This window comes from Hordeum vulgare, chromosome 7H, assembly GCF_904849725.1.
Source record: "Hordeum vulgare subsp. vulgare chromosome 7H, MorexV3_pseudomolecules_assembly, whole genome shotgun sequence".
Taxonomy (NCBI): Eukaryota; Viridiplantae; Streptophyta; class Magnoliopsida; order Poales; family Poaceae; genus Hordeum; species Hordeum vulgare.
Window position 1 is genome coordinate 115,013,522 of NC_058524.1, and position 16,050 is coordinate 115,029,571.

Below are 16,050 nucleotides of genomic sequence, written 5' to 3' on the forward strand. Positions count from 1 at the left end.
TAAAGACATATATTTTAGGGGTCGATATTCTTCAAATATCTCAAACTCCTCAATGACTTATAGATCCTGTGTACACTCACAAACACATTAGATACTTAACCTATAAGTCTTCAAACCACCAAAATCACTAAGGGGCACTAGATGCACTTACACAACGCAAGTTTATACCCGCCTTGAGAAGCATCGTGACCGCACAAGCACTATAGCCTCATCGCCTCCACGTGTTAGCCAACACCGTGGCTCGGGAGGGGAGGAAGGGCCACCGAAAACGGGAGGGCCGCCTGCACGGAGACGGGCTAAGAACAACCCCGCGATCGGCAACACGTCTCGCCCCAGACCAAAGGGGGGATGAGCAGACTGCTGGGGGTGGACGCCAAGGCCGTCGCCAAGCACGCCACACCCACACCGGACCAGTGGAAGTATGCAACTGCTGGGAGGGAGGGCACCAACGATGCCCCAATGGACAGGGGACACGAGGCGGGGGTGCATTATGGATGAAACCGCCCCGCAACCACCATGTCAGGGCACGGCACGGCCTCATTGGCCGGCCCTCCGACGACAGCGGAGCGGAGGAGGGTGGATGGAGAGCTTCCCGACAACGGCGACTGGTGGATCTCACGATTGTGGGTGGGTGGGGATGCGCGAGGGGGATGGATCCGCCCCACCGCCACCATCTCAGGGCACGACACGGCTTCGTCGGCCGCCCCTCCGGCGGCGACGCAGCGTGAGCGGGCGGAGGGTGGGGGCTTCCTGCGACGGCGACACGGTTTTCCCGTGTCACGGAGGAGCGAGCATCGCCAAGTTACAAAGAAATTTTTTGTAGGGAAAAAGGTACATAGACATCCTCAAGCACGAACAGTCTATGAAAACTCAAATCACAAAACATTTCACACTACGAACCTTTTTGTCATCTCTTATCTTATTACAAAATGGTCAATTTGTGATGACATAAGCCATGGGGGGGGATGTATGGTGGATTTTTCAGACCCGCATTCTTAAGTAGTACTCCCTCTGTTTCTAATTATTTATTGTTAACGAAAATTAAACTAGTTTCTCCAACAATAAATATTATGATACAGAGGGAATGGTAGCTTATCCTTTGTAGCGGTCCTCAAGCATTAGTTGAGAGTATGGTCTGCACTAGAGACAAGAGTAAATAACCTCCTCTTGAATCGTATCATGTAAGAGCACAATTGATTGTTGATATTTAGATATTTTTATTACTTTAGTTTGTTTGAGATATGTTTAAGCTCATATGATATGAAATTGGATTCTAAATTTTACGTGGGAATAAAATTATTTTATAAATGTGAACAACTATTGGTTAAACAATTGGTAGTTGAAGAAAACAGTTGGAGCATACATATTCATAGTATATTTTTTGAACAAACATGCATATTCATAGTATATGGGAACATTTCAACAAAACACCACAAAACAAATGAATGACGCCAACAAATTAAAGTTTTCAGATGCTTAAGAAAGCCAAGCTACAAAAGCTAGCACATCACACAATGGAGATCATTCCCATTGTCAATTTTTTTATCCTCAGAGCACTCCCCGCTCCCGCGCCCTAGCGCCGTCTCCCGGGAGGCGGACGGTGCGTCGTGTAGCCCCCTCCATCCATCCTTCTCCTCCTCCCTCTTCCCATGTCGTTGTGAGCGCGGGCGCCCCCGGATCTAGCTCAGGTGGCGTTGTCGGCGGTGGGGCCTCCTTTACCCGTGCGCGGCCCTCTTCCCCCGGGGCAGGGCGACGGCGGTGCAACTCGGTTGGCTGAGGCCTGGTGACCGGCGTGATGGTGGTGCTTTCCTTGGCGGCGGGACGGACTCGTAGCGCGGGGTGACCGGCAGCGTGCCCCCGGCCCATATTTGGGCCCTTAGGGCCCCATCCAGGTCCTAGTGGGTTGGCTCCGATGTGGCCACGACGCCTCTTGCATGATGAGGCGGGGGAGCGGCTCAGAACGGGGGCGGCGACGTCGATGGCAAGCCTTCTACATCGCGGCGATAGGAGCTTTACGGGCATCTAAGGCCCGACCAGACCTATGGGCCCATGGGCCTGGTATGCTCCTACTGCGACGTCCGGTCGGTTACCGTCGTTGATGGTGGAGGTTGGGCCCTCCTGCGTGCCGATGGTGCTGCTAGTCCTAGTCCCGGTTCCTCGTCTTCGTTGTGTAGGTCACACTTCGCGGTGTCGTGGTTAGACAGCGCGGGAGGCCTCAAGACCGTGATGGCGTGGGGTGGTGGACAATATGGTGGTGTGCTCCGGAGTGCCCGAGGTGATGGTTGGGATCGGGAGAAATCCTTGTTGTCATGTCCGACACTGATGCGGTGGCACCTGAGGGTGTCGCTGGACCTTCCTGGAGGGCGTCGGGTGCTACCCTTTCTTTCCCCTCGCCGCATACCGGGAAAATCCTTGGCACCAGCATTATCATCGTTGCGTCCCTTCTTCGAGGTGCTGATGGGTACCGACGTTTTAGAGTATAGGAGCTTGGTGACAGATCCCCGGTGGGCGCAATGGTCGCGAGGCTTCTTCATTTTTGTTGATCCGTTGTTGTCAGCATTTGTTTCTTTTGTATTTTCTTATTCGTTTCTTTTGGACATGATTGTGTTGCTTCCGTCCTGACACCTATCATTGGTTGTATCAGATGTTTGCTATATTATATAGGGGCACGAAAGCCTGCTTCGAGCACATCAAATTATGTTACACATCTTGCTTAATGATAACAAAAAAATAAAAACAAAAGAATGCAAAAAAAAACACTATCAATAGTCAAGTGGGGGCACTCAGCAAGTTATAACTTAGCAATAATTCATGGTTTCAATTTTGTAACTTTGTGTTGATTGTGGTCAAGTTAACTTTCCTTTCTGCACATCTAGCGGGTAACGATCGATGCACCTAGCCCATGGGCCATGGTACCGATGCATAGGGATGCAGGGCGGCGCCGACCCGTTCCGCTCTATAGTATAATCAGATCAGGTTAGTTGTAAGTTTCTGTAGCGATTTGGTTTACTTTTAAACTATCTAGTACAAATGCCCGTGCGTTGCAACGGACGAAAAAATATCATGTCATCAAAAAAAATTGTGTATGCAAGCTAGAAGGAATTGTGGTAGGGCAATATATACTCTTCTAGCCAAATTGACGCATTGGCTGATCATCGATACACTTGCTACGAGTTGCTCCTTCCAAAGAACGCAACCTTGCGCCATGGACGCCGGCATTTGACGTCATGGACCAGATTGACCGGTGATTGATGGTGTCTCTGTCTCACAAATGATTCATACACCGTCCTATTTGTATCGCTCATGGTTGTGTAGATGGACTTCTTGGGGTCATCGTGAGTACGGACAAAATAACTAAACGTATGCTGGGAAACATAACAAATAGATGAACACTCAAACAATTTTTTTGCACATACCCCTCAAACAACTTTGCAAGTAGCAAAACAAATGTTTAAAATTACTTAGAAGTACCAGGATCCATTCCTGGAAACAATCCATTATTAGAGAGAATGGTGTCCAGTTCTCTCCTATTACAATATCAAATGGGATATAAAATCAGATTTGTCAAGTTTTAGGTTTAATAATATAAATATTCAAAGCTTACCTCTCTACAACTAACTCATAGTTTTGATTATAGATTAACTTTCAGTAACTTGATCAATGACAGTGCAATACATATGAATATGATTATTATTCCCCCCCCCCCCCCACGGAAATATCATTAATGAAACAATGTAATAAAACATACATCATACACAAGTTTACTTTGAGTTGTCATTTTTTTATTTACGAGAAATGTATTGATCGGAACAAATTAATAAATTACCTCACTAAGTGTCGGGGAAAGAAGGCACCCAAATTTGAATTGTTAGTGTCGGGGAAATAATTTTTATTTTTTATTTCTAATACTAATCTTACCTATTAATAAAGCAAATATTGCTTCTACCGTACGTCATTCAAATTGCCCCTAAAGTTAACTAAAATTATCCACCAATGCCACCTATAAGTCATAAAAAATGTTTCAAACAAGAAAATCTTCGGACTGGGCCGGCCCATGTAGCACCTCCTATATTACGCTCTGGGCGTTGGAAAAAGATGCAACATAAAAAACGTTTCAAACAGGAAAATCTTCGGACTGGGCCGGCCCATGTAGGCACCTCCTATATTACGCTCTGGGCGTTGGAAAAAGATGCAGCACACCTGTTCGAGCCGGCCCATGCGTGGCACCTGCGTGGGTGCCTGTTTTCTTTGGTTTAGTTCTTTTACTTTTCTTTTCAGTTCCATTTTGTTTTTGTACTTTAAATAATTTAGAACTTCAAATAACTTTTCTACATTTTAAGAAACTGAGAATTTCAAAATAGAATATTCAAAAAACATATTTTTTTTGAGAATTCAAAAACTACTCGGGAGTTTTGAAAAATGTTTGCATATACAAAAAAATGTTCAAATTTCGAGAAAATGTCCATAAAATATAAAATTCAATGATTTTAAACAAAAGTCCGTGTAAAAATCTTGAAAACAGTTTGTGCCTCTGTTTTTAGTCTCGTTTTTTATTTTAATTTTTCCGTTCCATTTTTTAATTTAAATAATTTAGAACTTTGAAAAACTTTTGCAATTTATAAAACTGAGAATTTTGAAATATAAGTTTAAAAAAACATAAAATGTTTGTGAATTCAAAAAATGCTCGAGGTTTTTGTAAAAATATTCGCATATTCAGAAAAATGTTCATAATTTTGAGAAAAATGTTGGTGAAAACAATAAAAGTCCATGATTTTCAAGAAAAAAATTGTGTATTACTTTTTGAGTGCAATTGAAAAAAATGTTTGCTAATTCAAAAAATGTTCATGCATTTCAAGAAATGTCCTAAAATTTTAAAGACATAATATGATCAGCACCATTGGAGATTTAATTGTTTTTCTCCCGTTGCAACGCACGGGCCCTTTTGCTAGTTTTTCTAAACTACAGTTGCCCACAAGCCATCCCAAGTCACCGGGAGAAAGAAGGCACCCAAATATGAATTGTTAGTGTCAAGAAATTGCACCTGTCCTCCCTGCCTCAAACACGTGAGCATGTAAAAAAAACACAAAGATATAAGATGACAGAGAGTAAAGAGAAGGACGATGACATGAGGAGATGTTTTGTTCAGTCACCGCCGACCGAGCACCATCAGCAGAACGCACGCACCAGTCTGCCAAGCCATCGCTGACCCGAGCCTCATCATGCTTGTACGACATGCCCTTAGGCCGCCCCTGCACAAGTTTCATAGCACTGTATACCTTAGTTGCTGCTCCAACACCGTTCCAATAGAGATGCCAGAGAGAGGACAGCTTGAATCCCTTTTCTGCATGCTTCAGTTGTGCGGTTGTTCACATATTGGTGTTGTAGATAACAAGATCTCCTACCCCTCCTGATCCGCTGTTCCATGGCATCTGTTGCAAGAAAACGACGACACATCTTTTCTGCGCATGTACTTATAAGGATATTCATTCTTGTAAAACGACGAGATGCGCTTCTATTCCATCAAGGCCCTCGTGCTAAAACAAGGATAAAATCGCATCTTAAACATTACACCATGGCTGCCGACAACGAGACAACCCACAAATGGGCGTGGGACGACTACGTCCGAGAGGAGATGGAGCGCCAGCACCGCGGCCACAAGGAGGGCGGCACCGTCATCCTCGACGACAGTGACGAGGAGCCGCCCGGGCCTTCCAACCCCGTTCGCCACAATGACCCAGGGCAGGGGTGCAGCAAGGACAGCGGCGGAGCGTAGGACGATGACGATGACTACACCAATTTCTACAAGCTTCTCGACACATAGAAGGCCGCGGCATCGGGCGGCAACGGCTGGCAGCGGCGACATAGTTTAATTATGTTTTCATTTCACTTTTGTACAAATTTCAATGAAAAACTATGAATTTCCTTCAAATTTGAGTCGTTTTTATTGAATTTGGGCCGAGTTTGTTTTTCCAAAAACCAGTTGGGACGACCTTTGGGGGAGGGGAGGGGCGACTGGGAACCCGAGCCCCCATGCCGATTTTTTCGCCGACGCGCCCTAGGCGATGCTATTTCACGCCCCTGGGGCCGAACAGCTTGAGATGCCTCTTAGCAGTAGCCTAGTAGCCATGTTTTCACATGGCACAGCAGGAGCACTCTTATTCAAATTATTAAGATGCCCACATTGTGAAGGTGCCAACCAACTAATTTATGAGAGTGGATTTTCAACAACCTGATGCCTAGGCACCCTCTATGAACAGTAAAATTAAAATAAAGTAAAAAATAAAAAATCTAAAACTTTGCAACATCAAAGATGGTCAAACTTTCTAGGTGCTATAAGTTTTCATGCCAAAAAATCATTCGAGGAGCTCTGCACACGAAAAAATTCCAGTGCTTCAAGTTTTGAGCACTTTTACGACTGAAATCTGAAACTTGTTTGTACACCTTTTTCTACATGATATTTTGGCATGGAAACTTGCAAGAAACCACAAAGTTTGACCATCTTTGGTGTTGCAAAGTTTCAGATTTTTTTAATTTTGTTTACTATTATTTTTTATTTTACTGTTCATATAGCCATATAGGGTGCCTAGGCACCCGGGAGCTATTAACACCTTTTTCCTAATTTAAGGCCTGTTTAGGACTGCTCTACTCCAGAAAATTCAGCTCCACTCTAGAAAACATAAGCCAAACGGGGTAGCTTCACGATATACAGCTCCATAAAAAAACTAGAATCTAGGGTCCAACTTCCTGTTTTTTATGAAGCTCTTTATGAGGTGCTCCATAAAATTGTAGAAGCTGGAGTTGGAGCGAAATTACCCACCACTGCCATCCGTAAGTGGATACCCCTTCGTTTTCCCCCTCTCATCCAATCAAATAAATCCTTTCCACCAAATTTTCCATTCGTGAAGCTGGAGTTGGATAAAAGCCAAACATTTTCTTTAAAAGAGCTACAACTTCCGTATGAAACTGCTCCAAAGTGGATAAGCAGAGCGGTCCCAAACAGGGCCTTAGTCCATGGTTTTGTTTTTTAGGACTGTCCTTCAGAACGGTATTCCCAGTTTGGGGATTGTACCACGGGCATCATTTTGAGACCAGCAATCATTTTGTATTGATAAAGTGATAATGGCGCAATAAACCGGTGAAAATAAAATAAACAAACACATATTGCTTCAATTGGTATTTGGTAGAGAGTATCTACTGGAGCAATATTTACTGGAACAAAATAACTGTTAATTGATACTTCATACTAGGAATAGAAGGTAGATTGCAAAAATAAAATGAAATATACAGCCACATGTCCTCAAGATTAATATACTACCCAATGATTTAGTGGATCCACCTCCACCTTATTATGAATATCATATATACGAAGTCTTGGTCTCCAGTAACCTTGCATCCTCACTTTTTTCCGCGCCTCTGAAGAAAAATAGGGCAATATAAAAATTGCACAGGTTGGACTAACTTTGAAGGTTTTAAAGAGCCACAATGGCCGACTGCAAGAGGCGAGAACATGAATTCACCAAATCAGGGGCACTCACCTTTCAAAATAGGTTGTGAAACGCTGCTTCATCGACAGATAACCGGGAAAGAAGGCCAAGAAGAGGAAAATACAAAATACGTTAACCTCCATAACAAAAGCTAGATAGTACCAACTGCCAAGACAAGACCTGATGCTAGATAACAATCCACTAGATTAAGGGGATGTTTGGTTCCCAGCCACACTTTACCAAGCCAAAATTTGGCAGCCACACTTTAGTTGGCATGCGTTTGGTTTTTGTCACAGTTTGGCTTGCCTTACTTTATTGCCCCCATGGCCCATTTGTCATAGAGTCAATTTGTTTGCCAACTTTTGCCAAAGTTTGGCGTTCGATTTTTCAGCCACGCTTTGGTTTGGCAAAATTAGGGTCTGTTTGGTTGGAGACTAATTTAATTTTGCCAAACAGACCCTAAGAGCCGTCGACCGGTGAGCAAGCACCACGGCCTCCCTAGTGGGCACAACGACATCAGGACGGTGATATATCCAAAATATATTATACTTGAAGCTGCTCATAGTCATAGTGGACTCTGAAGAATATTTGGTTTAGACTGTCGACTCTTTGCAACTAGGTAGCAAGACATCGTACACCCATATAATGAACAAACCACAGTTCCACGCTGTAATGAACGCCAGTATTTGAACCATCGGGATTTGGGGAAGGATCCTCCACGCCACGGATGCTTGGAGAGGACGAGGCGATGTTGGAGCAGTGGACATCAACGATCATCGACCATTGAGGGAGGAGATACGTCAGGAATGGAGGTCATAGAAACCTTGCTTCCTTGTTGGTGACAGTTGGAGGTCGTTGAACGGAGGCTGGGGCGCTGGGCTGACAGGGCAGAGGAGAGGCTATTGAGTAGTAGTTGACCGGTACGTTTGCAGGATAGACGGCAATGTGTGGTAATGTTGATGAAATCTGGCCATTTGTTTCCTACCAAGAGAAGCCAATGTACACATTTATTTTCCTTGGCCTGAATTGTATGAACTTTTCGACAGACTGGGTGATAAGAGATTCACTTAGAATAAAGTTTCTAGCCCCCTCTTTGATATGGGCATACACACAAACACACACACTATCCGAAGGGTTGAATCTAGGTGAATGAAAACAAACTCAACAATCCGCAGTCCTAGGCCATGGGGGGACATCAATTATTTGAATCTGAACTTGGGTAATATATGAACTACAGTTTCAGTTGGCAGGCCAGGCCTAGGAATGGGGTCTGTTCCTTTGACTCATCGGGGACGAGGAATGGGGGTAAGTTCAGTTCATTCTGAGCTGTTCGGGCTAGCTGAGCTCAACTAGGTACTTAGTATTTACAACTTAAGATTGTACACATTCTGTTTTCCAATTTTCTCAATGAAGTGTAGCTGATGTTTATCAGGGATGACAGCAAGTCCGCAATAAAGAAAGTGGTTATGGACAAATCTGTGCTAACACCTAATTTCAGGTTGATCTCAGAAGGTTTCATAGTATGAAAACTAGCTTATCAGACGCAACTCTCATCACGCCGAAATGGTCATGAACAGAGTACACACCAGAGGAGCAGAGTGACTCGATAAACGCCACGCTCGTAATCATATCACTAGGAATTCCGATTCCGAAAGTTCGATCCAATACGGTGACATCTCCCTCGATAACATGCTAAAAATCACTGAAAGCTAAATATCCAGAGGTACTATTACCATATCAATGATAAGAAGAACCAGCCGTCGTCAGGCGGTGGGCTTGCGGTGGAAGCCCTCGGAGGGGTCGAGCGGATCGGCGGGGGAAGGCAGCACCGCCGTGACGGTGGCGGCGGGAGGCCCGACGGGAAGGCGCCGGGAGACCATCTCGTCTACCCTGGCGGAGTCTCCTGAGAGGAGGGCCTCCACGGTGCCATCGCGGCGGTTGCGGACCCAGCCGGCCAGCCCGAGCGCGCGGGCCGTCTCCACCGTCCAGTCGCGGAAGAAGACGCCCTGCACGCGGCCCTTCACCACGACCCGCACCGCCTTGGGGGCCGATTGCTGCGGGGGCGGCGGGTTGGCGGAGGCGGCAGCGGCCATGGCGCGGCGAGAGGCGGCGGGGACGAGGAGGCGGGAGGCCGTGGCAGAGGTAGAAGGGAACATTCTGGAGCGTGTTCGGATTTCAGAGATGGTTCTCTTTCGAGTTCGAGAAAGGTTGTGCATTTGCAATAACAAGAAGACTACGAGAACGGACGTTTGGAGGCCGACCTCCATTAAGCTCGAAATTTTTGAAAAAATCAAATTTTAAAAATTTTGGTTTTAGAAAAACTTGAAAAAAATATGTAAGTAAAGGAAGATATTATGTGTATGTATGTAAAATTTTAGGATGAAGTATCTTGTGATACGATATTCATGAAAGGAGATAAGTAAAAGCAGGAAGATGCACACATTAAAATCTTTATAATTCTAACATTTCATAAGATTTAATTCATGGATGCGATTATGCAGATACATCATTTCTATGAATATGTATAAGCAAGCAAGAGAAGGAAGTAACAATAAAATAAATGTGAGCATCTCAAACGACACCTCAAAAGAAAATGCAAAATAAGCCATAAGTGGATGTCTAAGTGACCCCACCTAAAAGGACTTATATCAGTATAATAATAGTTATGTTGTAGTCGAGCGTTTGAGACATACCGCATAAAGGTCTTATAATGAAATAATAACAGATGTAACACAGTTGGGCGTCTCAAGCGACTCCACAAAAAGGCTTACAAAATATAATAACGATGAGTAAGTAATAACATGCGTGCCACAATCGGGCGTCTGACCACAAATGGCCCGCTCTTTGTGTGGTACGACCTCCCCGCCGAACCACAAGGGGGGCGAATCTCCCATAGGTGACCATGTCCACACCTGCACCGACAACGGGTGACGGTCGAAAATGGACGGGGCGGTGGCCGGGAGCAAGCCATAAAGGTTCCGATGGCAGTTGGACTCCCGCCAACCGTCTTTTGCGTATACACGCGCTCTCGAGTTGGCTTCGAAATCCTTATTTTCATGGGTTCGATGGGGATGTTTATCGTGCCCCTTAAAAAATTATAGGTCGGAGTCTTATATTCGGATCGCTTTTTCTGCCTAAAACTCTAATTAAAATGGCGATTATTTTAGAGTTTCATGCTTCTTACGGGGTCTGCTAGAGATGCTCTGAGCATCAAGGAGGCACCATCCTCGACCGCATGAAGCAATACCGAAACTTGATGAAGTGGGTTGATGTGAGAACCCGGAATTTGCTTTCATACCCTCCTCTGTATATTTGGTGACCCCGGCATCATTGTTGACAACAAAGAACAATTTTATCGTTGCACAATACATACAAGTATTTTGGTACATATTTCCAAAAGCCATACATTGCGAAATGTTTCATGATATTTATTACAAACAAAAAACAGCGAAAAGTAAAATGCGCAGCGACTCCATCTTTGTCACACGTAGTCAATGTAATCCACGCGACTTCACTCCTACGGATCGCTATAGTAGTCGTAGTCATCACCTTCGTCTTCATGAAACTCTATTGTCAACAAAATTATTGCCATGAGTACATTACGTACTCAACATGCCTCCCTCGGAGAAGGTCCTAATAGCTACATGTGGCTTCAAAGGTAGGCTATATGGATCATTTGCATAAAAGCTAATCTTGTTTGAAAAATATAATTGTTATGATAACAACGATTTTAGATAAAAACATGGTTTAGCTCCAGAATAATGTTCATCAAAGTTCCTCCTCAATCAACTCATACTCTTCATAGGTTCCAGGAATAGGGGAAAGAGGAAATAAGCAAGACATGTCATGTATGTCAAGAAAGATTCATGTGTCATCCATGTACTTGGACACGGCTATTCGAATAATTTTACTGTAGGATCTGAAGTATGTCTAAAGGTGGCGGTTAGTATATTTGACAAAATAAAAACCTATCCTTTTCTCAATTTTAGTTATGGGCAGGTTTTAGCAATTATAGTAAATCAAGCACACTTTACACATACAAGTCTAAGAGTATAGTAGCAGAAAGTAAAGACATGCACACGTAAATAGAGGTTAGGGATAGGAAGATCAAATGCAAAGATTGACACAGCAATTTTTGACGTGGTTCCGATAGGTGGTGATATCGTACGTCCATGTTGATGAAGTATTCAACCCACGGAGGGTAACGGTCGTGCGAGTGCACGCAGGGCTCAACCCACGAAGGGTCCACGGAGAAGCAACCTTTCCTATTCCATCATAGCTTACTGATACGTCTTCAACGTATCTACAAATTTTGTTTGTTCCATGATGTTATATTATCATTCTTGGATGTTTTATGATCATTTTATAGTAATTTTATATCATTTTTTTGGACTAACCTATTGACATAATGCCCAGTGCCACTTGTTATTTTTTTTTGTTTTTTCCTTTGCAGAAACTCAATACGAGATGAAGTCCAAATGCCGTGAAACCTTTTGAAGATTTTTTTAGACCAGAAGGAAACTTGAGGACCAAGCATGGTCACGAGAGGAGGCCCAGGTGGCCCACTAGGAACCAGGGCGCGCCTAGAGCCCCTTGCGCGACCTGGTGGGTAGTGGGGGGCTCGGGCACCTCCTCCACCGTCTCTGAGCTCTATAAATACCCCAATATTCGAGAAACCCTAGAGGAATCGATGAAAAATCATTTCAGCCGCTAGAAGTTCCAAAAGCCACAGAATCCAATCTAAAGCCCGTTCTAGAGAGGAACATGATCACGGAGGGGTTCATCATCCTCATTGGTGCTCCTCCGATGATGTGTGAGTAGTTCATATCATACCTACGGGGACATAGGCAGTAGCTAGATGGCTTTCTCTCTCGTTTTGCTTCTCAATACAATGGTCTCTTGGAGATCCATTTGATGTAACTCATTCTTTCGTGATGTGTTTGTTGGGATCCGATGAATTGTGAGTTTATGATCAGATCTATGAAATTATACCCATTCTTGATTATTGTAGCCTCATATTTCTTCTCCGATATTTGGGTTTTGTCTCACCAACTTGATCTTTTAATCTTGCAATGGGAAGAGGTGCTTTGTAATGGGTTCGATCTTGCGGTGCTCAATCTCAGTGACAAAAAGAGACATGATACGCATGTATCGTTGCTATTAAGGATAAAACGATGGGGTCTATTCCTACATGAATAGATCTTGTCTACATCATGTCATCCTTCTTAAAGCATTACTCCGTTTCTCCATGAACTTAATACACTAGATGCATGCTGGATAGCGGTCGATGTGTGAAGTAATAGAAGTAGATGCACGCAGAAGTCGGTCTACTTGTCTTGGACGTGATGCATATATACATGATCATTGTCTTGGATATCGTCATAAATATTTTCTCTTCTATCAATTGCCCAATAGTAATTTCTCTACCCACAGTTTGCTATTTTCTCGAGAGAAGCCACTAGTGGAACCTACGGCCCCCGGGCCTATTTCACATCATCTATTTGTAATATCTATTTTGCTATTCGCATTTCCATTTTATTTGCTTTTTTATTTTTAGATCTATATTATCCAAAAACCCAAAAATACCTTGTTTCTTTTATTTGCCATCACTTTATTTGCATCTGTCAATCTATCCTTTCACTTTACCCACGAGGGAATGACAACCACTACACGCGTTGGGTTGCGAGGATTTTTTAATTGTGTGGAGGTACCGCTTACATAGTCTTGTTGATCTTCCTACTGGATTGATACCTTGGTTTCATAACTGAGGGAAATACTTGCCGTTGTTGTGCTTATCATGAGAATAACCCGCTTAGCATGGAATATACTGACCGCCCTGTGTCGCTCCATGAGCGCTCCAGGCACACAAACACATAAGTTCATTTGAAATATTAGAGGTGGCACATGCAAATTTACTTGGAATGGCAGGGCAATAACGCATATAGGTAGGTATGGTGGACTCATCTGGAATAACTTTGTTTCAAGGATTTTGATGCACAAGCAGTATTCCCGCTTAGTACACGCGTAGGCTAGCAAATAGGTTGCAAAGCGACAAGCTAGAGAGCGAAGACGGTCATGAACATGCTTCATGAATAATTATCGTTGCATACTAGCATGAGTAGGATATAAACACCATGAACATAAATATCATGGAGGCTATTTTGGTTTTGATTCAACTACATGCGCGGACATGTGCCAAGTCAAGCCACTCGAACATTCAGAGGAGGATACCATATCATCATACTACATCACAACCATTTTAATGCATGTTGACGTCCAAGATAAATCATTATCCACTCCTAGCTGCTTAAGCATGGCATGAACAACTATAATCTCTAATTATCATTGCAAACATGTTTGATCATAATATGCTGAGTCATTGATACTGTCTAAACATATTTACAAAAAAAACAAGTTGAGTTCATACCCACTTCTCTTTGCCACGGTCACTTCATCAAATATTGTCATTATTGCCTTTCACTTGCACGACCGAACGATATGAAAATAATAATGGTGCAAGAGTGTCATGGACTAAGGTGGAATCTATAACATTTTATTCAAAAGGAGAAGACAAAGTAATATGGGCTCTTTATTAGATCAATAACAATGCATATGAGAGCCACTCAATATTTTCATCGTGGTCTTCCCCTTGGGTATAACTCAAAGAAGGGAAAAGAAATTCGGAGAAACACACTAAAATGTTTTTGGAGTTTTAGTTTTTCAAGAAGAAAGCAATTAAAAAAAGGAAAACTTAAAACAATAAAAAACTATTTACTGGGTAAGATCCCAACAAGTAAAATAAGAAAAGAGAAATCTTTTTGGCTTTTCTGCAAGTTTTTCAAACACACAAGAAGAAAGCAAGAAAACTAAGTCTAACATGGATAATACAATGCAAGAGTGTGAACACCAACAACTAGAATATGTAAGCATGAATGTAGAGTCGGTGGAAACACGTACTCCCCCAAGGGATTTTGGCCTAGCTTGGTAATTACCCCTCGTAGTGGCCTGTGTAATAGTCAGTGTGGTAACTCATGTAAGCCCTTGGTGCAGCCTCCACTACCGCATTATATTCCTGCGCCTCCCTCTCATAAACATAATATCTCCATTTTCCCTGATAATCAAAGAGGGTAGGTGCAGGCAAAATAACAGGCACAATAGATTTCTTATTAAACATTAGTTTTGTAGTTATAATCAGTAGCGGTAGCCGTTATGAACTTGTGGCACTTCATGGCCTCAAAATCTAAATACTGAGTAGGAAGAATAGGGTCACTAGACCATGATGACATGCCACACTTCTTAGCTAAACGAGAGGCATAAATTTCGCTATAAAAATTGCCACTATCAGAATTGCGTTGCAATCTGTGTGCTAAGATTGCTCCGAGATTATAGCATTTAGTTCCAGTTAACACAGTATGCAGGAGACTCAAGTATGGGGCACATAAGGTACTACAATCTTGCTTGCCCACTATGTATTTTCCATTAAAGAGTGCTAGGTAACGAATTGAAGGAAAATGTATACTATTTATTCTACCTTCAATTACTCCCCTATATTCACCAAAGCAAAGACTAGTTAAAATGCCTCATTTTTAGATTTTGGTGGTTCTTCTAACAAACCCCAACATGGAATTTTACATGCATCACATAAATCATCTAGAGACATGGTGAAGGCATTTCCGTAGAGGTTAAAGGAGACACTGAATTCTCGAGGATAAAATTTAAATCCCTTATTGAAAGTTTCAGTGAGATGATAATGTTGCGTGCACTTATCGGCGATGAAGGGTGCATGCTCAGTATTATCATGAATGCATCGCTCAAATTCTTCCTTAATGCTTGCACCCAACATGAAGTCACCACTTGGCCAAAGGCACGATTTGGCGTGGGCTTCTCGAACCGAACTTTCACTTGGATCGGCATAAGACTGAGTATCGGAGTCTCACCCGATGGTGCCTCCGATGACTTCCTCCTCTAAGAACTCCTCTTGAACCAGCTCATTATTCATACATACAAATTTCTGAAATTTTTGGGTCAGAAAATAAAGTTAACAAAACTTCACAAGAATGATAGCAACTACTCATAGGGATGCCTAGAGCCTAAAACAAGCATTAAAACTACTTGTAAATTCAAGAATTCAACATCCAAGCTCATCTATAGCAGCACCTAGAGTAGCTAATTACTTCTAAGGTAAACCACCTAAGCAAAAACTAATTGGAGGAGTGGGGGAGTTACATACCAAGGAGCAATCCCCCAAAACAGTTTAAGAAATGGAGTTTCGAGCAAAGAGATCGAAATCCACGGGTTTGAGAGCAAGAACACGGTAGAGAGAGAGAGGTACAAGTTTTTTTCTAGAAGTAGGTGATGAAGTAAGCTGAAGGAATAAGTGAGGGGACCCCTAAGGCGCCCACTAGACACTTGGCTGCGCTTGGTGGGGCTCGCGCGCCCTGGTGTCTGGTGGCCACCTGAGACACCCCCCTACAGTGTTTTTAGTGCGAGATATTCTCAAATATTCAGAAAATAATTGTGTGAAAATTTCAGGTGATTTGGAGAACTTTTATTTTTTGGGCACTTT

General features: G+C 43.1%; 1 protein-coding gene across 2 annotated transcripts; it reads right to left on the reverse strand.

Moving 5' to 3' along the window:
• Positions 1-7,142: 7,142 nt before the first annotated feature.
• LOC123412645 (acylphosphatase-like) lies at positions 7,143-9,692 on the reverse strand. 2 transcript variants are annotated; one of them, XR_006613559.1, is made up of 3 exons: positions 9,218-9,692; positions 7,536-7,558; positions 7,143-7,413 (listed from the first exon to the last, which is right to left on the reverse strand). XR_006613559.1 is itself a non-coding variant. In XM_045105592.1 (2 exons), exon 1 carries the CDS (start codon positions 9,638-9,640, stop codon positions 9,248-9,250), a length of 393 nt encoding a protein of 130 aa, XP_044961527.1. In that variant the 5' UTR covers positions 9,641-9,692; the 3' UTR covers positions 7,143-7,413; positions 9,218-9,247. The 2 variants fall into 2 exon arrangements, 1 of the variants encoding a protein (XP_044961527.1); XM_045105592.1 differs by lacking the exon at positions 7,536-7,558.
• Between the last annotated feature and the right edge of the window lie 6,358 nt (positions 9,693-16,050).

Bases quoted from the DNA above. Each gene is read 5' to 3' on its own strand.
- LOC123412645 (XM_045105592.1), bottom strand. From the start codon at position 9,640: ATGTTCCCTTCTACCTCTGCCACGGCCTCCCGCCTCCTCGTCCCCGCC.